The following is a 21537-nucleotide window of genomic DNA, read 5'->3' on the forward strand; positions in this document are numbered from 1 at the left end:
CACCCCAGTACCCACTTGTAATCTTTTCCCTTAGTACATTTAACTAAATACGTACTCCAGTCCACTTGCCATTCAATATTGGCTATGGCTAAATACGTCAGACTGACCCAAGTACACAATTTTTTCCCCAAGTGCGTTGGATGGATCCGAAGGCTGTAGCTAAACGTGCATCACATGAACCTGGAACCTTTTTTTTTCATATGCTAGGCAGATCATTATAAGCAGCATAAAGTCTGGCCATACAATGCATGCTCAGTGGTCTGCTTGATTCTCCTCCTGTTGAGCCCTCTTTTGGTTTGCCATCTACCAGGATACATGACGGAAGCCAAGTCACCGAAACAAAGGAGCATAGGAAAAATTGAAAAATTGGTTTTTGAGGAAAGGAGGTGGTGCAGTAACTGTCACATATCTGGGTGGTCACCCGAACCAACCCATTAGGGTTTGGTTTATGGGGTTTAATGTCCCTAAGAGTCAGGATTGAGGGACGCTCAAAATGAAGAGATAAACGAGGGAGTGAGAGAAGGAAGAAACAGGTGCCATAATGAAGGGCTTCGGAATAATTTCGACCGCCTGAGGATCTTTAACTGTGCAATGACATTGCACAGCACATGGGCGCCTTTTGCGTTTCATCTCCATCGAAATGCGGCTGCCGCAGTCAGATTCGAACCCAGGTAGTCAGGCTCAGTAGCCAAGCACCTTAACCACAGTCACTGCGACAGGCGAGGAGCATAGCGGATGTTATTTGCTTCTGGCATTTATCAATGGAACATTGATAGAGTAATTATTTTAATGATAATTGATTATCAAGAAAAAAACCACATCTCATCGTTGGGAACTGAACCCATGACCTCCAAATTTCATGCCTGGTGCTTTACGAACTGAACTACAGCAGCGGCTATCCAACCTTCTACATTCGGGGGTATTTATGTGTAGTGTAACTGAACCAACAGCGCCACCCTCATCCACAATGGCAGATGTAGCGCAGCTTGTCACCATTCTATAGTAACATTGTGTGCTGCACTAACATGAGTGCCACATAAAAACATGATCGAACGGTGAGGGTGGAAGCTGCGAGAACCCTCTTTGCTATCTATAGCATGAAGACCGCCAGAGTGGAGGTCCTCGATCGTTAGCTATTGAGCAGACAAGGGAAAAGAAAAGGGGGAGCATGGAGCATGTTAAGACACACATGAAAGAAGCAACATGTCACTTGACTGCTTGCTCCCATCAAGAACCTATGTCATAATGACCCTATCTACCAGGAGTTATAAATTGATGCTTTCAGCCTTTCGGTTGCTCCTCCTCTATGTATTATGCTGAAGCACACCTTCAGCTCAGCAAATGTCTGCTTGGTAATCGTGTAAGTAACTGTATACACCAACAATGATCTGACATAAGCAAGATGCAGTGATGCTGCTGTTGCCAGCTAGAATGACGGTTAAAACCGCGTGTGAAAATTGGGCTTAGTGCTCTTAGGAATACATGGAAGCAAAGGTTCAAAGCAGTTTTGTGATTTCGTAGTGCACCTAAGATGCCATCCCTTTCTGAAGAGCAAAAGTTCATCTAACAGATTCTGAAAGTATGAAGCGTCATTTTATAGGCGGATGTATTAATGCATTTTTGAAATGTCGCACGTGGAGGTAATTCCAAGCTGGGGGTAGAAAACGAGAGCATGGTGCACTGAAAGACGTAAGTAAAACTTATCAAAATGTTTTTCTCATTTCACATAGTACCCACAAAGGGGGCTGTTTAACAGCTCGCAAGTGCTTTGAAGTAGAGCATTAGATAGCATGCTACATCACTTCGAAGCTGTCTTTTTTAAGGGACTATGAAAGGTGCTCTCAATAATGTTGTGGCATGCCTACGATGTAAAATAAAATGTCGCTCTACAATTATCCTTCAGCAAGAATTTTTTTTTTTGTGGAAGCTGTGTTATCTTTAGTACAAATTTGAATTTCCATGACTTTTGCACCTTTCTATTTCTTCCCATCACTTTTGCACGCATTGAACTGTCAGCGCTCCTCTGCAGTCTGCTGATGCACGCAGGAATTCTCTGGGGTGAGAGCTTCCTGATCCGCTAAAGTGACCGTGGCCATAGTAGCTGCCCGACATCTGAAAAAGAGTTAATGTAGCGAACCAACGATAGCCCTTCGCTGCTGACGTCACTTGCATGACAACACGTCTTGTGCCAGGTGGCCCACGTTTCGTTCGAAAGCCCAGCACCACAGGTCATCACAAGGTACAAAAGTGTGAATTTTTAAAATTGCATTTAAAATTATCCGCTATTTTTGAGGTCTAGTACATTGCATAACGCTCGGTGGTCTGTACTTTCTAGCCAGCCTCAAACATTCCTTTTCAGGGGCCCTTTAAACGCCACAACAAATGTGTTGTCGAACTGGATGTACTCTCAAAAGGCTCTGTATTTGCCAAGTGCTCACCTGATACGCGCAAGCTCCTAGTAAGACATGCTACCACATGCGCTGCATTGCAATTTGCCGAGTTAACTGGAAGTCAAACTAGCAGATATAAGCCAAGCCAACTTTTTTTTGCCTGCACCTGCACGAATCTTCACTGATGTACGGTACTATATGTACGGTCTGTGATTTTCATTGCAATGGGTTCCTCTCAGCCATTTTTGTTCATATTACCAACTTTTGTAAGATGAATTAGCATATCTATTGTTATTACTTGGAGTGCTTCATTTTTACGCAAAAATCATGCAACCAGCTACAATGGCCTTTGGGACCCCAGAAACCAGCGCAGAAATCAAGTGGCATAGTTTTTTTCGCAAGCATTGCACGTTTGCTTTGTCCAACCATGGCAGCTAGTGCAAACAAGAAGTTTCAGTGCTCCTAAAATTAGCACACCAATGCTTACAGAGCTCTAGAGTTCACGGTTGTTATCAGTTTGGATGCTACTGAAGAAACTGTCGAATGCACCATCAACTTCTCGATTAAGAGAACTCGTCACCACTACCTCACAGAGCACGCTGCAGCGCAGCACACTTGACTACCTTCCATTCAGTCATGGTCATAGCTGTGCTGACAGGTGTCCAACCACAATGGCGCCAGCTGAAGGGCAGCAGTCTATTACCATCTGAAAAGCTCGCTCACCGACCTTGAAGACCATGCATTGTCATTGAACAAGAGGTTAGAAATTTGGTCTGTTGAATCTCGATTCTTTCATGCAGCTGAGAACTCTGTTTTAGCAAATTGTGCATATTTTTTATCAGTGTAAACCAGTTGTACTTAATGCATTTTGAATGCATTTTGAAGCCCCTTTCGCCACGACATGGTCAATGTGAGGTCGCCAGGTGAGTTTGTTGTCATAAATGACCCCTAGGTATTTTAGGGATTGAACCTGCGGTATTATTTTTAACTGGAGAGTGAGAGAGACCACTACAGGAGTGTATAGAGGAAAAACAAGGGTGGCGCACTTGCCAACATTTAACTTCAGGTGTAATGCGCTCAACCAGTGTTCAAGTGTATTCAAATATGACTGCAAAAGACCATACAGGGAATGTATATCCGGCACAGCAGCAAAAAACGCAATGTCGTCCGCATAGACGTAAGTGCGTACATGGCAGTGGAGCGGAATTGAGCTCAACAGAATATTAAAGAGTACAGGAGAAAGAACAGCCCCTTTGCGGTACACCTCGCGTTTGCCTGTACCTCTCTGAATGAACACCATTATGAATGCAAAAGAATTCCCTGTTATAAAGAAATGCAGATATCAATGTAACTATATAATCGGAAATTGAAGAGACTGTAGCCTATGTATCAGGATGGAGTGTTCTACACTGTCGTAAGCTTTGGCGACGTCTAACGTAACCAAAGCCGCGACCAGGCATTGACGACGAGCAATGAGAATTTTGCTCTCAAGATCAGCATGTACATTCCATACCATACACCGTGGCCGGAAAATGAGTTGGCACAGGCTGAGTATAGTTTTGCGGTCCACAATGGCTGACACCCGAATTAGTAGCACCCTTTCTATCAACTTTACCATGTTTGATGTTAAAGAAATTGGCCTAATATTATCCAATTCATAGCCTCCACCCTGATTTTTAAGTAAAGGGATCACCTTGGACAGCTTCCACTCAGAAGGTATCCAAGCGTGCTTGAGAGAGTAGTTTATTAGGTGCAATAAGGAGTTGGGAGACTCTTCAAAGAGAATCTTGAGCATCTTTGTAGTAACACCATCAGGACCAGGAGCAGCAGCTGGCAATCTCTGGACAACTTGTGAAAGCTCTGATAGATTTACTTGTGAGGCATTATCATTTGGCACAACTGGTGCAAACAACATTGGGCACAAAGGTAGTAATCACGAGAACCGCTTTTGCTGGCCTGTGGCAATTAATTCAACCGCCTGGATAGCTTCTTCAGGTGACGTAACTAATGACTGAAAATTATGAGAGGACATGAGCTGTTTCCTAGACCGTAGAAAACCGAATAGTGCACGTCGGTTGCCCGCCTATGAAAGATAATCGAAGTGTTCCGAGTCATATTTTTCCTTCGCACGAGAAACTGTGCGTTTAAAGGTGGCTGCAATAAATTTATAATCACTCCAGTTATTCGGGCATTGATTATGAAGAAGCTTTTTCAATGCTGCCTTCCTCCGCCTGTAATCTCTTGTACAGTCCGCATTCCACCAGTTAGAAGAATTCCCTTTTGTTGGCCTCACCAGGAACTCCAACTTTTTACGGCTTTCCTCTATAGCCAAACATATGCTGGCTGACTGGTGGGCCTCGGCAATGTAAGACACTGAAGCAAGGGCACAGCGCAACGCTGTCTGAAATATGACATAATTTACATGCGACTGCAACTGAGAAGACGCCGGAGTTACACGACATATGATATCAAAATGAATAGGTATATGGTCACTTGAGGTGCTGCTATCAACAGTCAACCAATTCGTTACGCCAATTCCAGGACTAATGAACGTGAGATCTAAAACAGATTGAGTGCGTGAGCGAAGATAACCGGCCGATCCTGAATTTAGGCACATCAGGTTGTGATCAGAAACCCAGTCCCAAAGACGCTTGCCGCATGTATTAGTCCGAAAACCCCACGACACATGGTGAGAATTGAAGTCCCCAGCCACGAGAACTGGGTTTTTACAGTTAGCGAGTAACAAGTCCAGAGGTCTAACATTCTGGACACCATTAGGGAAATAACAATTTGCTATTGAAAATGGAGAGCACCCAGGAAGTACAAAGTCTAGTGCCAAAATCTCACAGTCAGGAGACATTTGTTGAAAAGATACCATAGCCCTGTGGCAAAATTTTGAAGAGACTAAAGTTAGTAAACCCCCTCCTCTAGACTGGCGATCTAGGCAAAATGAACAGTAATTTTTGATATGAAAATGTTTGTTGGTTGAAAGCCACGTTTCCTGCAGGATTATGACATCCGGATTAAGCTCGGTAGAAATGCAGTGTAAATCTGTGGAAGCTGAAAGAATAGAGTGACAGTTCCACTGCAGAACTCGCAACGACGCTATGGTTGCAAAAGCCTAGCAGCAGCAACTGCCTGCTCCAAAATGGTATCTTTGGGTTTGGTGCCAAGCTGCTGCTTCTTTGATTTGGGCTGGGTGCACAGAGAAGGCAACGAAGGAGACATGGGGACCTGCTGCACTTAAGAAACCGCGCATCAGGCCCCACCATCTCGGAATCGTAGATTACACCAACATCCCTCGAAGTACCCGAGGTAGGTACAGCGGAAGGGGCAGAGTTTGTTCATGGGGCTGTGATACTACTGGAATTGTAGACCGGATAAAAGGAGAGGGAATTGCTGTCGAAAGAGGTGCCAAACCGGCCTGCACGGCATGTGTAAGCTGAGTCGCTAGAACGTTTGTAAGGCACTCCGACACACTTGCGACAATCTTTTTCTACCATTTTAGACATGAAAGCCTCCAAAGCAGCCACAATTTCCTGGGACAGCATTGAGTCTAACATGACACCTTGCTGAGCGGTCACACCGGCATAACCGTGGGCACGTTCTTTGACCTCTGAAATAGCGTCACAGCGCTAACAGCGTTTTTTGTCAATTATCTCCAGAATTTGGATTTCCTGAGCTCGAGAGGGACAATTTGTGTAGTTTGAAGAGTGGGCAGCACCGCAATGGCAACACTTCTCACTCATTCTTCTCAGTGCAGGTGCTCGTTGAATGACCATCCCCACAATTGCAACACCTCAAGTTGGATTTGCAAATGCCGGCGCTATGTTCATAGCGCCAGCAGTTGTTACACTGCAGAGGCCAAGATGATAATGGGTCTACCCGAAAAAATTAGAGGCCATGCCTTGATTTCAGAGGGGCAGGAAGTGCCGGCAAAGGTAGCAATCACAGATTCAGTGGGCATCCGCAAGTTGTTTACATCCCGGCTACAGCGGTGCACAGCAACACCTGCAGCTGACAGAAGCTCAAGAGTCTCTGCCGGAGACAGGGAAGAGTCTACGCCTCGTACAATGCCTTTCGTGCACGCCAGATGTGAAGGGGTGGAGCAACTTACCTGAAGGGAGGCAAAGGATGAGGAGTTTAGCAAATCTCTTACCCAGGCGAGGTCCGGCGATCTGCACAGAATCCCGCCGCGTCCAAACTGGCGTACCTGCAAGTGCTAGACCATTAGTGATCATGCCGAAGCCACTTCTTTTTTTCTTAAAGAGCGCCTGCAACTTTGCAACAACAACAGCTTCGAATGGATTAATCCATTCCCGCCAACTGCACAGTGGCGATTTCAAACTTCGCCAGCCCAGAAGAATGGAAAATAAGCTGGTTGCAGCTTCCAACTGACTGTTCTCAAGCTTAAAATAAGTATAGCATTGGCACATGGCGTGCTTACACTAATGGTGACTTCCAATCGCAGAGTTGGAGCACTTCTGGAGCAACGTTTCCTGCTCTTTTCGGAGCAACTGTATTCCAAACGCAGATCTGAGGCACGGATCGCGTCTTCCAATCGTAGACAGGGAGCGGTTGCCGAGCCGAGATTGCTCTGTGGAGCAGTCGGGACTGCTCCGCCGAAATCGGCGGATCCGACCGGAAGTTTGAGTGGCGTTCTTTAGGTCCGTTCGATCAATACCACCTAGACTAGCTCAAGGCCTCCGCACGCGTCCGTAACGTCACACACAGCAGATGGGCCTGGAAGTCAGCTTCACCCCACGCGGTTTTTCCGGTTACCCGTCGGGCACCCATTTCTCAAAATACTGCGTGTTTTGTGCCAGCGTAATATTAGTATTTAACGGTTTTTGATTAGAATATGTATTCTTCAGGAACAGGCGGGAACGCGAAATAATCGACGCCTTCGCTATGCATGTTGCTCCAGATAAACAATGCGTCAGCTCCGCTTCGGTGCTGTTAGGGAGAACTGAATTAAACTACCTCAAGATAAGTAATCTTCGGCTGTTGTAAAGGCACGTGTTGTTCGTTTCTATTCTATTTTATTTCTTTCTTCATATCGCTCTTGTCAGTGCGGTGCGGTCTTCCCTCTTCTGCGCATGATTTGACGTTAACATGTGTATATATATTCATGTTTCTTCATAGAATAAACAGTTGCTAGAAAGCGCTTTGTCCTGTTTGCTTGTCCCTTCTCATATTTTGACAGCGCTTATCATCCCCTTCAAGAATGCATTTCCAACTAGCCCCAGTTGTAGCTCCTTTGACTTTTTTTTTAATTCCTCCTAGTCAGTTGTCTTGCATCCATAAAATGATTACACTATTCACTTCCCACTCATAACCACTTAAGTAAAAATCGAACATTCCCCTATGCTTTCCTTTGTTGCATTGACCGTCAGCTTCCTTCATATGTTATTCTATACTACTTCACGTTGCACGGATGTTTCACAACAAACCAGCAAGATTTCTAAAAAAAGTTGCAACGAATACAGTGAATAAAGAGTTTATTTAAGCACTTCACACTCACACACACATACACAAAGAATATAGCTGTCACCAAGTTGTGTGATTTGGTGAGATGCGCACACAAGAATCCAGCACAATTTGTTCAGTGCCATACTGTATGAAACAGGAACAAACATACCCATTTGCGTTTACATGTCCATCATACAGAAGGGAAAAAAATTTGGTACACAAGTTACCACTCACTACAGTTCTATCAAAAGTTCTATAGCTGCAGTTGCTAAGTATGAAAAGAACATGTACAGATTATAAAATGCCTTAATACAAAGCTATCTTTATAATGTAATCAGGTGTGCAAGAAAGGTCCGCTATCTCAGAAACACTTGCCATTAAACGATACAGTCATCAACCCTCAACTCTTTAGAGTTTGCATTTTTCGCTGCCCCTTCGACACTGTTGTGTTGTTTTTCGTTTTGCACAGATTATTTAACAGCGTGTTGGCAGGAGCACTCAAAATATGGTGCATGACTTTTTCTGGTGTGATGACCAGAATCACACGTATCAAGGTCTCCAGAATCGTGGAGAATGGTTGACACAAGAGAAACAAGGGCCTCCTTCTGATTTGGAAGAGCCAGAAATTTGGATGCATACTGCTCACTCCTCAATTTGTCAAGGACTATTTCTGTATAAAGTACAGCGTTCACTACAACATCTCGTGGAAACTTTAATCCTCCTCTTGTCATGCCTGAAATGAGCAGTGTGTCATCATGGTCCAAACTGGTGTTATCCAGGACGAGATTGTCCTTGCACGACATACACATGAGCTTTTTCAGTGTTGCAAGGGCACAGTATCCCACAACATACGTAACAGCGGGAATCATCGACGATTTTTGTGCTACATCAGCATTGGTCACTGCTATACTGAACTGTGCACAAAGTGATTCAACACTTATGACGGAGATCGGTTCTGCAATAATGTCAAGATCAGGCATGTCCAGTACATTTTGAAGCCTTAGCTTGTTCTCAGATTCATAAATCTGCCTGATCGAGACATGGTATTGGGCTCCGGATAGCTGGCGATACTTCCCGAATCTATCCTCAAGACAATCTGTTTGAAATTTTCCAAGGAGCACATACTGAAATCCCAGCTCTTCCAGGCAGTATAAAGCGATCTCATGCAGAGCGTGGCTCGTGTGGCCAAAAGCCATGAGAGTTTCTTTCGTCAGGTGGCCAGCATCGTGTCTGAGGCTAGCCCAGTAGTCTAGCCACTCTGGTATTTTCCTCAAAAATTCAAGCTGTGGACATGTTGTTGACACAATCGGAGACTGCATTTCGTCACGCAGGCATTCACCTTTTCTTGGCGTCTTTACATTCACTATTCGCCACCATGTCAAAATGGTGTTTATGAAATCTGCTGTTCCTTTAGCATGTTGTACAGCGGAACATTGCAGTGCAGCTGCTGTCAATTCATTAAAAATTTTGAGAGCAAGCTTAACGTTCTGGCGCTCCATAGTTGATGGGTTCAGTGCTTTCAGTGAGAGTGTTGGTGCCAGCTATAGAAGGTTATTTTGCTCAGCCTCATGCAGATCACACAAAGATTTAAATGATGCCGTAAGAATAGGTGGCTTTGGGTCATTGCTGCTTGGATCAGGGTAATATATACACTTTCCACTGTTTTTCTGGTTTAGCCAATTGTTCCTAATTGACTTCAAAAGGTGCACAGGGTCCAAAATGAAAAACAGTGGACGAGAGGAATCGGCTGGGTGTGTGTAAACTATACTGGCTTTGGGGGGGCTAGCAAAAAATGTCATGGCTTTCCGATTGATAGCATTGTTGTCTGAAACAACAGCTAGTACCTTAAATACAAGTGACTCAAGGTCAGTAATGAGCTTGTGCAAAAATAGATGCAGTGCTTTTGCACCTATCTGTGCGACTGGCAAAATGTGAACAACATCCTTGTTGCTTGATAAAAGGCTTTGTAGCATGAACACATATGCTGTTTTAGCCGGATCAGAACTATTGGCTGCGGCACCTGTAACGAAGCCTGCTTTGTACTCAAAATAGGTTTGAAGATGGATCTCATCTATCATTAATGTCACAGTGCGCTCATGCTCGACCATTGCTTGCAATACAGTTTTAGCATAGTTCAAGAAACAAGGATCTTGCTGTTCAAGTGCTGGATTCATGTGATATGACGAACACAGTCGTCGAATAGTGTCTGGGCACGGCAGCTTAATTTTAAGCGAGCTTCTGATGAACCTGTATGCATGTGGAGAAATGGTATACAGCAGACCTGAAAACATGAGTACATCTGGTGGATATCGAGGCACATTTTTCAAAACAAGCTCGACTTCGCTTCGCATAAATTTCAGTACCTGTAAGTTCCATCCATGATGTTCTTCGAGCTCATAATCCTTGTTCACCTCATCCAGGAGCATTAGCACAGTTGCGAGAAGCTGGTGTTCCTTTTCGCTGCCACTAGCACAACTCTGCAGCTTTTCAACAGACTGCAGCAATTTATCAAGCTCCCTTAAATCCTTCATTTGTGACGGCACACATTCGTCTCCAAGATTGTGGAGACGGGACCCTCCGAGAAACACCTGAACAGACAGGTCGTCTAAAACCACCACTGATGAACGCACTGCGGGAGCTTGGTCGAGGGAGAGCCCCAGGAACAAAACCTTTGCCTGCGTAGTGACCACAGTCCAGAAGTCAGAAGTCTTAAGCTTCGGAAGGGCAGAACACAGCTCCCCAAAACTGCAAATTTTGTTCCTGCGATCTTCTTCCTCTTGAGCAGCAACAGAAAGCTCTATCGCTTTTCGCAGTGACGCTGCCTCGAGTCGGGCCTTCTTTTCTGCAGGAGCTTCTCGCGAAGATGGTGGCTGAGAGAGATATTTCGGGCAGCCGGGAAACACACTCGGGACAGCAGCTGGCTTCAGGCGGACACGCTGCAGCGGAACTTCGATAACGTTTCCAGTGTTCTCGTCCGTGTACGTTGCAAACCTGACGAAGTCACTCGTTTGAAAGTGTTTTTCACACACCTAAAAACAAAGTAAAACCACAAGTCCATTAGGTTTGGGCGACAGGCTTACAAAATTCGGCAAGCGAAATAACTGGGAAATAAAACTCCGCAAGCGAAGTAATAAGAAAGTGAAGAAAAAGTCCCCTCTCCGAAGCAAGCCATAAAAAAAAATGTCGTGTGAAGCACAAAACCAAGGAAAAGGAGCAGCGCAAAGGCATGCAACCACAAGAGAAGAAAGGACAAGACACGGCACAAAAGGCGAAAACAGCGCTCGTGTCTTGTCCTTTCTTGCGTGGTTGCATGCTTTTGCGCTGCTCCTTTTCCTTGGTTCAAAATGCACTAACTAGGCTAAAAAGAAGTTTTACTGAAGCAAAATGTTTAAGGCAAGCATCCTGAAAAACAGCACCAAAAGCGACGCTTACCACAGTGTGCTTGGTTGGCACAAAATCTTCGCGAGAAATAGCCTTTGTCCATGCTGCCCTTTGCATCTCGTCCGCAGAAAACTTGTAGACGCGGACACTCGGACCACCATCATAATTTTATCTGCAGCCTGGGGCGCAGCAGCAGCCAGGCATTTCAGAACTGAGGCTACGCAGGTTCAAACACGCAAACGAAGCCTCTGCAGATGAAAAAGCTTGCACAGCTCTTGAGCTCTTCCGTGAAAACATGACACATTCACGTCAGCTAGCACCATGATCATGTGCATACTGGTTGTCTCAGTGTTCCCAACCAACTTAGGATGCGGACTGGCATTAGCTTTCAAACGCAAGTAGAGTTTGATATTAAACATTGTTAAAGCCGCAGTTGACAGCAAGGATGCAAGGCTTAACACGACATTTATTTTTGCAATATTTCAAACTATAAACTCGTTAATATAAGCGTGGCAAAAATAAGAAAAGAGCTTTCTTGAGTTTTATTTGAAGCGACAAGAAAATAGCCAAGTTCGAGCCAAGCCAGGATAATTCCAAATCCGATCGAGGGAACAGAATTTTTCCGCTTAGTCAGCTTTCTCCCAGATGGCGCCACGTCAACCTGCTGCGCGCTGCATCTCTTAGCAGTGACGTAGACGCTTGGCGAGGAGGTCATGCGGGGGCCTTGTAAAGTTATCTAGGTGGTATTGGTTCGATTCGCCTGCACTCCCTGCACCAGTTCTGTAAAGTTCCGCAGCGGTGCCGTGGCGGTGCGGCGAGCGTGCAGCGCCATTTCCAGCAGTTCAAGTGCTGCCTACTTCCAAAACGAATGGTCGAGTGCAGGCCTGGTCGTCTGCTAGCCTTGGCGTCGCCACCAAATTGCAGCCAGCAGCGTGGCGCCCAAATCAACGGCCGCCAACATCCCGAACCGCGTGAAGATTTTTCAAACAGCACATCGCAGCGAAGTGTTGCCATGAATCAGTCTCGATGCAACCTTGCGGCAGCCAAGCGAAACACACGTGTGTTCTTTTACTGAACACGACTAAGGTGCGCGTGCGCCGACTTGCATGCTAAGCGGTTGTTGCAACAACGTGCATCATGCGCTGCATGCACGTGTTTACTTTTTAGTTAACATAACCGGCTTCGAGTACTAATATAACTTTATTAGTAGAAACGATCGATAGATGCCGGTTACGGGTCCGTCGAGAGCACGATGGTCGAGAGATGCAAGGTGCCGGCGAGGGCCGCCGTCCCGACCTCCGTCGTCGGCTTCTCGGATGGCCACTCACGTTCCATGAGGGTCGGCGGGCCCGTATGAGTCACTGTTGTCATCGACGAGTGGAATAATTTGAGTATGTCCGCCGTTTATCGCAAAGCGCAAGCCATCGTCGCGCAAACCGTCGTCTGCTTCCATGGCGTCTGCAGCTGCACCATTTCGGCACCGACTATTGAGGAGGTGCACAGTTTTCCTGCACTTTCCTGAACTAGACCTGCACGACGTCTGCACTTTTTTTGAAAAGAATGGCGTCGTGCAGACGGCGCCATCTTGCACCGCTGAAACGAATGGCGAAGTGCAGCACCGCGAGAACCAGTTCATGAAGTGCAGGCGAATCGAACGGACCTTTTTTTCAGCGGAAATAGCGGATCTCTACATGCCCTGGCCTGCATACTCTCGCCAGAGCAAGTGTACTCCAATCGCAATTTCAGGACGCGAGCTCTGCGCCGGATTCAGGCGCTCTGTCACAGAGCGTGCAGACCACTCCGGGCCAGAGGTTGGTAAATATTTAGGCTTACCTATCTCAATCACAGACGAGTTTGCGACCTGGCCAACAAATCCGCCGCTAAAGACATCGTCGGATGCACGTTGATCGTGAACAGTTGAAGTCTTGCAATCGCGCAGAACTGTCCCAAAACGTTGAAATTTGCAGATTATCACAGGGACAACCGCAACTCAATGAAGCGACTAAGGACTGCAGCACAACTGCTACAACATACCACAGCGACAAAGCAACACGTGCGGCGCACTCGGCGGATGGATACAAAATCATACTGACAACAAACTTTTTTAGGCCAACATTGCATGCACAAATTAACACTTTTCAGTGGGAAATAAGCGGATGTTTTATTTACTCAAAATTTTTGCTTAGACACAGGTGATTTCATGATAATGAGGTCTGAATTTTTTTAGAACTATTTCTTACATCGGTGTTCTTCGCAGGTAACGCGGCCGTACGATCAATTCGAAGCAGGCGCCAGGAGAACGTGCGCGAAAGGGGCGACGAAAAAAAAACGACGCAAGGCAGGCAATTCCTCACAGCATGCATTTATATTTACCCAAGGTATGTCACGTATTCAGGGAATGGAACATGTGTGATCGTGTATGGTGGCCAAAGAGTTGCCAAGACATCTGACCAATGATCGTCCTGTTTAGAATTGCATTCAGCATGGTATCCAAGCTAGTTCCTTTGAAGGAAGCAGGGTGCTGGCCAAGTATGATGGCCATCGAGAGCATTCCAAGTCGTGTCCAATGATAGGCGATCGGCCACTGCTGCTTGGGCTGCCTTGTGCATACCATAACGGATGCTGTCAAGTCATAATGAAAGAGACATGGCTGATTCCCTGTCATGTTTTGTGAATACGACATAGTAAAACTTCCTGACTGAACCACAAACGCTGCATCTGAAGTTGCTGAACCTAGCCAGTACTCTATAGCACTAGAATACTTCAATCTAGGACACATCCATTTAATTTTAAACCTGTTCCTTTAATTGTAAAGGCTGCAAGTTAAGTGAGTATTAACCGATAGTCATGCTAGAATACTATCCTTGCATTTACCTTTATGGACCGTGTTAGCCGTGGGTGCCTGTAATATTTAAAACACTAGCATAACTGAAGGAAGAAATGTGGAAATTGAAAAATTGAAAACATGTGTGGCATCTTTTTAAAGTTACATTTTTGTTTAGACTGCAGGAACAGCATGCATCGACACTACAGAAACAATGCCTCTGTATGCACGAAATGCTGGTCCATCACTCTGTGCACTGTATATGGCTACCAATAACAATGTGATTACCGAATCAAAATGGAGGAGGAAAACCCGCACACTGCATTGGAGAGTTCCGATTACTATGCATGCACAGAAAGGAGCATGTAAATATCTTTGCACATATGTAAGCAGCCTCTCACTCCTTAATCCGTTTCTTCACACTCTTCTCTCCTTGGCAACAATTGGCAAAAAGCCAATTTTCTAAACAAGTCTCTGCTAAAATCCCTGAAATATCAATTCCTGTCATATTGAAATACATCAAATCGGAAAAGGAAATTTTGGCTGTATGCAGCATTAGTGTTAACATTTATTCTTTTCAATTTTTTACAAGCTCAAGCGATCTCTTCAGCATCGGTCCATAGTTCTTGGCTGTTCTTATGGTAATGGCGGTTTTCCTGCGTCGCACATCCTGATGATACAATGATTGAGCAGGTAGCTGCAGACCAACATGCAATGAAATAGCCCAAAACAGAATTACTCAAGCAACCTGGCATAAGGTATCTTTCCAAGAGTTACCCATAAATGCACTCCTCGCAGCACCGCATTAGCAAGTACTCATGGCAGCTGCTTAATTCGTTTACTGTGATTTGGTCTTTTGCACAGCTGACACTAGTTTCCTGCCCAAAACAGGCTGGCCCAGCTTCATCCCAGTTTCCTGTGCCTGCTCACCCTTCCACTGCTTATGGCAACTACCTAAGCGCAGTGACTGAATTATCCTTGGCCAGTTGACAAGCACTCTCAGGCACCTTCTTCACCAGGCTCTCGATTAGCAGCTTGTGGTCAGCAATACGACAATGTGTATGTTGCATCCGATTCAGGAAGTACTCCTCACCATGAACTCAATTAGAGCCACCATTCCAGCATGTCTTTGCTCTGTTCAGAATTGTATCCTTCAGAACTTGCATGAAAGCCTGAGAGCAGCTGTTATTGTCGTGACCTTTTCGCATTCACAGGCAGCAAAAGCAAGAGCCCCCATTCTGCATCCATATTCATAGGCGTCTATATATTATTGAAATGTTGCCTTGGTGCTCTTGACACCACAGTTCCTCCTTAGCTTTCTTTTTGCAGAGCGTGAGCATGCAGGACCTGCACAGTTAAAAAAATGCAATGTCACAGTGGAAGGTAACTAGTTATCTGTGCTACAAATTTCGTGGAGCGATTTCTTGCCTTCAGATGGATTACAGTAAGTTAGCTTAGCAACCAATTTAAGTAATCACCCTATTTCTAAAAGGTTCTTTTTTTAACCATTAACAGATTTTTATTTTCAAAACTGCAAGAGGTGCGTCGGTGTGGTCTGTGCAGGTGGATTGCACAGCAAGGTCGATGTTATCTAGAGTTGTGACCAAAAGCAAGAGGGTCCTTTTTTCAATTCTGAAGCTTGCCGCTCCCCATGGGGGCGCCATGTGACAAAGTCCTTCTAATGTCGAGGCCGGCCAAGAAGGCCGGTCTCAACATATGTTAGTGTGGGCAGAGAAAAGAAAAAAAAATAATGTTGCCCGGCCCGCACCGCCAGGCTGGTCTCGACAGTGTGAACTATGCTGTAAAACGTGTTGCTCCATGCAGAGTGGCAAGCTTCAGAACACAAGAGGGGTGACTTAATTACTTTTGCCCATGGCTGCTCATGATAAAGCTGAATAGTTATATGCTTGAATAACTAAAATTAACTAATCAACTTTTTATTTTGAATTTTAGGTTGCAAAGCTACACTGCAAAATTGAAGGCAGTCAACAATTGAAGGCAGTCGTGCTTTTAATTTTTATTCGGCGGTGTGGTTCGAAACGTCAAACATCAAAAATACGCCTTTCACAAATAGTTGAGCTGGCTTTCCCGCGTTACGTATTAATAAAAATCCGACACTATGCGTGGCACAAACACCAGAATTGATGTACCTTCTTCATCATCAAAAGCACAAATGGTTTCTGCATTTGATATATTACAAACGCAGTCTCTTCGTATTTTTCTCACATTCCAGGCTATAATTATTGAACTCAGGGCTCTACCGCTTCACTGATGGTGCTAGCAGCTGCATTCGACTATATCTGTCCCACTCCAGTCAAACACGTTTCCAATGTCCACTGAGATATGCAAGACAGTGGTCATTTCCTTTCCTTAAAAGCAATATTATTTCAGTTTCCTTCCCTTACAGCACAGTTGGGGTGTCCACAGAGAAATGTGAGCTAGGCGTTTGTCCAAGGGGCAAGGCGGCACTGGTGTTCCATGGATTCCTTGCCAAGGCTTCAATAAGCTGTAAGGTCCTAATCCAGACATCTCCTGAACAGAAGGTTACCACCTAGACACTCTTTGTAGTCGTAAACAAACATCTTCGCCACACATCATGCAGCACAAGCATGTGCAGCAACACCGCGCTAAAGGCTTTCACCTCACTGCAATTTTGGCCAACAAAGTGCCCCCCTGATTTATTTTCATATGACAGCATATTCCTTGACTTTGCTAAAGCAGTAGATAAAATTAAGAACTCACTGCTATTACATAAACTAAGTGTGCTGAACATTGACCCGGCAGTTTTCAACTGGATCCGTGGATTACATTCTTCTCGTGTTGAATTTGTCAGCATTAATGATGCTGATTCCTCTACTGAACCGTGCTCTTTCCCATTCCTCGCTTTCCCCTTTCCCCAGTGTGGAGTAGCAGGCCAGGGTGATGTTTCTGCTGGCTGACCTCTCTGTTTCCTCTCATTAAAATTCTCTCTCTCTACAGCACCACTTGGTTCTGGGGTTCCTCAAGGATCAGTAGTTGGCCCCCTTACATTTTTATATCTACTATATTGCTGTGAATTGCCATTCCCCTCTGTAATGTATTCTGTGAGTAAAATAAAAAAAATTACCAGGGCACTTAAGTCTGCTTACATAGAGAAATGCAAAAGCATGGAACTTTCTAGAATGCAGATTTTTCCACTATGCCAGTACACGACCTATCTTTCCTATTTATTTGTTTTCTAATTTATTTTAATTTTCTAGTTTTATTGTTTTACTGTATTTATTTTAATTTCTGTCCTGGTGCTAAGTGCTATTAATTTATTACAATTCATCAACCAAATGTTTCCCTCAACAAGATCTCATCACGCACTGTACAACACAATCAAACTTTTTTCAGATTTAGCTTCACAGAACGACTTAATCATGTGGAGAAAGCTTTGCAAGCATGAAACACGGGACATAAACATCGGCTATTGTGACGTCAAAGTGTAATTTTCGTGTTTAATTGCTCCACACGAACCGAAGTTTACCTACAGAGAGATCTCATCACACACTACCTGACACAATTAAACTTTAGCACATTTATCTTCACAGAATGACGAAATCGTGCGGAGAAAGTTTTGGTGACATGAAACTTGGGACATAGCCATCTAATGCGTTTGCATTAATAATTTTCTCTTGCCAAGGAGCATGCCTGGAGGATAGGGAAGGCAAATAAAAAAAAAGAGGGTGCTAACTGGGCTCCCCTCCACCCCCCGGGAAGACTGAAAACTTAACGGCTATGATCGATGGCCAACTATGATGCAGCATCCATAGCAGATGCGTCGTATTTTTTTTTCGTATTGAGGATGGTATTTAACGATGACCGCAGTATACTGACTAGCCAACTTTGCCGTCAGTCTTCTCTTAACAAGTCACTTTGTGACGTTCGAACATTCTCTGATAACGCCCAGACGCAGAATTGGTATTACCGCTCTAACCAATATGCACGCCAAATGGAGTTTTTTATGTGGAGTTCAAAAGAAGGCCTTCAGCCCTTCAGCTAGAAAACTTTTGCGGACGCTGCTAACTTAGCAAAACAGCAACAGTGACATAAGTTAGTTTTGCTGCATTTCGCACCGATGAGCGAGAACACATGGACATACAATGTGCTACTTTCCCCGAACACGAGCGATAGGTTTCGCGCCTGCACGCCCACACCTTCGAACAAGGATGGATGGATAGATGAATAAGGCTGAACCCTTTAAAACGGGCAGTGGCTCAAGCCACCTAGCCATGACTTATGAAATTTTACTCTTGTCTTCTTGATTTTAGCCACCAATCAGATAACCTTCGCTTGGTTATTTCTACCCACTTAAGACTTAATACCTACTTTCCCTTCACTTTCCTTAAACCACAATGCCTTGGATAAATCAGTCTCGTTGCATTCCACTGTAGTCTCGTTGCATTCCATATCTTTTAAAAGATCAATAACTCTATCTTCCACATCCAATGTGCCCCATATGTCCCACAAATAATCTTGAATAACGTTGTCGTAGGCTACCCAAATATCCAGAAATTCTAGCCATAAGAGTCTGTGTTTCATTTTCAGCAATCTCTGTACACTGCGTCAATGAAAAGAGATTGTCCTCCAACCTCCTCTGTTTCCGGAACCCATTTTGTAGCTCCCCTAGCACCCCCTCGTTCTCCACCCAAGCCTGCAATTGGTCCTTTATAATCTGCATAACCACCTTGTAAACCAATGATGTCACTGCTATGGGACGGCAGTTACGTCAGCTTTGTCTGCCTTTCCATTATATATCATGTTCATTCTACTTAATCGCCATTCGTCGGGGACTTTCTCATCCACTATCATTTTATTCACTACCGGTATTAATGTTTGCTTGGATTTTGGTCTAAGCTTCTTTATCAACATAATTGGAATTCCATCTGGTCCTGTTGATATGCCACTAGGAACCTTCTTCTCTGCCCTTTCCTCCTGTCTTTGCTCAAGTGAAGCTATTGTAGTAACTGGTCTATCCTCCAATAAATTATGTGAACATTCCTTTCATTATATTTTTCTGTCATCCTTGCTCCTATGTGTTTTATCGGTTCATCCCCATCTAGTCGAATACCCTGATCTGTAACAATAAATTTTTGCTCTAGCCTAGTCTTATTACTCATTGCATTTAGATGCTTCCAGAATTTTTTAGCTGCTTTTTCTATCCTTTTTATTTACTTTTGACATCCACTGGGCAACCTTTCTTCTAATTTTCTCATTAATCAAATAGGATGCTTTCCTTCTACATGTTTATGAAGGTATCCCATTTTCTGTCTACTTTAACTTCTGGTTCCCCCCTCCTCTTGGAATATCTGTTTTGCCTGGACGCTTCGTGACGTTTCTCTATCGCCCTCTTGACCTCCTCATCCCACCAACTCTTGTGTTGCGTCTTTTCCCTTCTAGCTTTATTCGCACCTTAATTAGCTAGCTCTAGCTTCAGTAATCAAGTTAATTTGGTATAAGTCCATTCTTTTTCATTATCCTCAAAATTTACTTTATAAATTTGTTTGGCTGCTGCTTCCAATTGCTTTTCTAAGCAAAAATTCCCCTCTAATTGCTCATCTTGCTTCAGTCCTACATTGGTTTCTCTTCTGAAACTCAACTTGATACGCTTGTGGTCACTACCTAGACTTTGGGATTCATGTTTATCTATGCTTATTACCCGTAATCTATTATACATACTCTGTGACAATAGTGCATAATCTATCATCCAGTGCAGACTCCCTGCCTCCCATGTTATGAGCCCTTCACACTTCTCCGTACTGTTGCATACAACTAAATCATGCCTGCCACATGTCCTGCAGCATGCTTCCTGTTGAATCTGTGTACCCATCCATGTCTTCTATATGTGCGTTCATGTCGCCTAATATAATTATCTCGCCCTGTCCTCCTAGCTCATCAATGTCGCTTGCAATACATTCTAACATTTTCCTGTTTTCCTCTTTGGCATTAGCTCCTGTCCACAGGAATACATACAAAGCCAAGGAGTGTTTGCTTGCCTGCCACTGTTCCTTTTAGCCATAAATGTTCCTTGCACACCAGTTTAACCCCATGAAAATTAATACTTTTATGAATGAATGCCCCAATTTCACCCTCTTTCTGCTGCCCTCTGTTCTATTGCACTATTCCCATGCATAGTCTGGGTTATCAGGTGGTTGGTCCATGTCTCTAAGATGTGTTTCCACTAAACCATGTACCATTAATTCCTCCTGCCTTCACTGTTCTTCTACTTCCTCTCATTTCAGTCTATTCCTGCCACCATGCATGTTAATTAAACCTATATCTGAATTAACTTGGCCCTGGCACTTGTGTCTATTTCTTTTATGGTTCCATCGTCTTTTTGATGTTGGTTCTTCCTTCTCTACTCTGGTTCCCTCAGAGCTCTGGGTCCCCCCAAAAAAGCTGTTGCCTAGCTGGCGACCTATCCTACTACCCACCCCCTTGCCCGTGGCGCCACCGTAGTGAATGCCATCCTGTGCAAAAGGGTGGTGCCTGACCTCGTACACTTCCCTGTTAACTTCTATTACCCCGTATCTTAGTTGTCGACTCATTAACCTAATTACACGATTAGCCTCAATGACCCTCATTTCCATTTCACTAGCCTCCCTCTGGACCTCTGTGATTGTGCATATGGTCACATGCACACACTCAGAGGCCTCTCTATGCTTACGAATCCTGCTGCGTAGACTGCTGCTACTGTGCCACCATACGACTGGTGCCTCGGTCGGGACGCAACGGGAAATTTTTTTTTATATATCCGGCGGTATTGACAAATTCCACGACTCTCTGAAAAGGATTAATTGATACATTCTTTCACTCACAAGAATAGTTATCTTTTTTGGAGTGCATGTTCTGGTTTCAATTAGTGTTTGAGCTCTGTAACCCCATGGATCATGACAGCGTGACCTTTAGGTGCAGTACGTTGTGACATCACCAATTTCACTACCAGCTATAGCTGTCCGTGATCGCAACCGGCTGAGGACCGTATTTAAGTGGTGCACGCATTACAGTGTGTTTCTACCGCCGCATCTATAACCTGCTGTGCATGTTTCGTGCAACTTGTCCACGACCTCTAGCATTCGGATGTCACGTTCCATAATGTTGTGGCCTGCTGCATGGTTGCTTCTCTGATGAACAAATTCCTGACGCAATGAGAGAGTTGCCTATATTGGTATCTTCTGAGTGATTACTAGCATCCGAATGAGAGATTGTAAGCAATCGTGTTGCAATGTTTATCGTTTTCCAAGATGCTGTTCAGATGTTAAAATTCATCTGAGGTGTCGCAGAGTTTGTAGTGAATTCAATTGAGATGTTAGGGTCAGCTGTGCCGAGTTCCATGGCCACCACAGCAAATCTTGGTGCTAAACAATGTTCTCGGAACGGATTTCTCGACTGCTGCTTTAATGCCGCTCCACTCAGAACGCTGGAATCATCAGACTCAGTCGCAAGCAT

At 44.5% G+C, this 21537-nt stretch overlaps 1 protein-coding gene across 1 annotated transcript; it reads right to left on the bottom strand.

The window, feature by feature from the left end:
* Window positions 1-958: 958 nt before the first annotated feature.
* Window positions 959-11389, bottom strand: LOC144108500 (uncharacterized). The gene is made up of 4 exons (XM_077641719.1): window positions 11295-11389; window positions 10226-10891; window positions 1328-1426; window positions 959-997 (listed from the first exon to the last, which is right to left on the bottom strand). Exons 1-4 carry the CDS (start codon window positions 11358-11360, stop codon window positions 959-961), a joined length of 870 nt encoding a protein of 289 aa, XP_077497845.1. The 5' UTR covers window positions 11361-11389.
* Window positions 11390-21537: the final 10148 nt, after the last annotated feature.

Source organism: Amblyomma americanum, chromosome 10 (genome assembly GCF_052857255.1).
Source record: "Amblyomma americanum isolate KBUSLIRL-KWMA chromosome 10, ASM5285725v1, whole genome shotgun sequence".
NCBI classification, from domain to species: Eukaryota; Metazoa; Arthropoda; class Arachnida; order Ixodida; family Ixodidae; genus Amblyomma; species Amblyomma americanum.

Coding starts and splice junctions, on each gene's coding strand:
- LOC144108500 (XM_077641719.1), bottom strand. CDS start 11,360: ATGCAAAGGGCAGCATGGACAAAGGCTATTTCTCGCGAAGATTTTGTG. Junction 10,892..11,294: donor TGCCAACCAAGCACACTGTG/GTAAGCGTCGCT, acceptor CTTTGTTTTTAG/GTGTGTGAAAAACACTTTCA. Junction 998..1,327: donor AGACATTTGCTGAGCTGAAG/GTGTGCTTCAGC, acceptor ATGTTACTATAG/AATGGTGACAAGCTGCGCTA.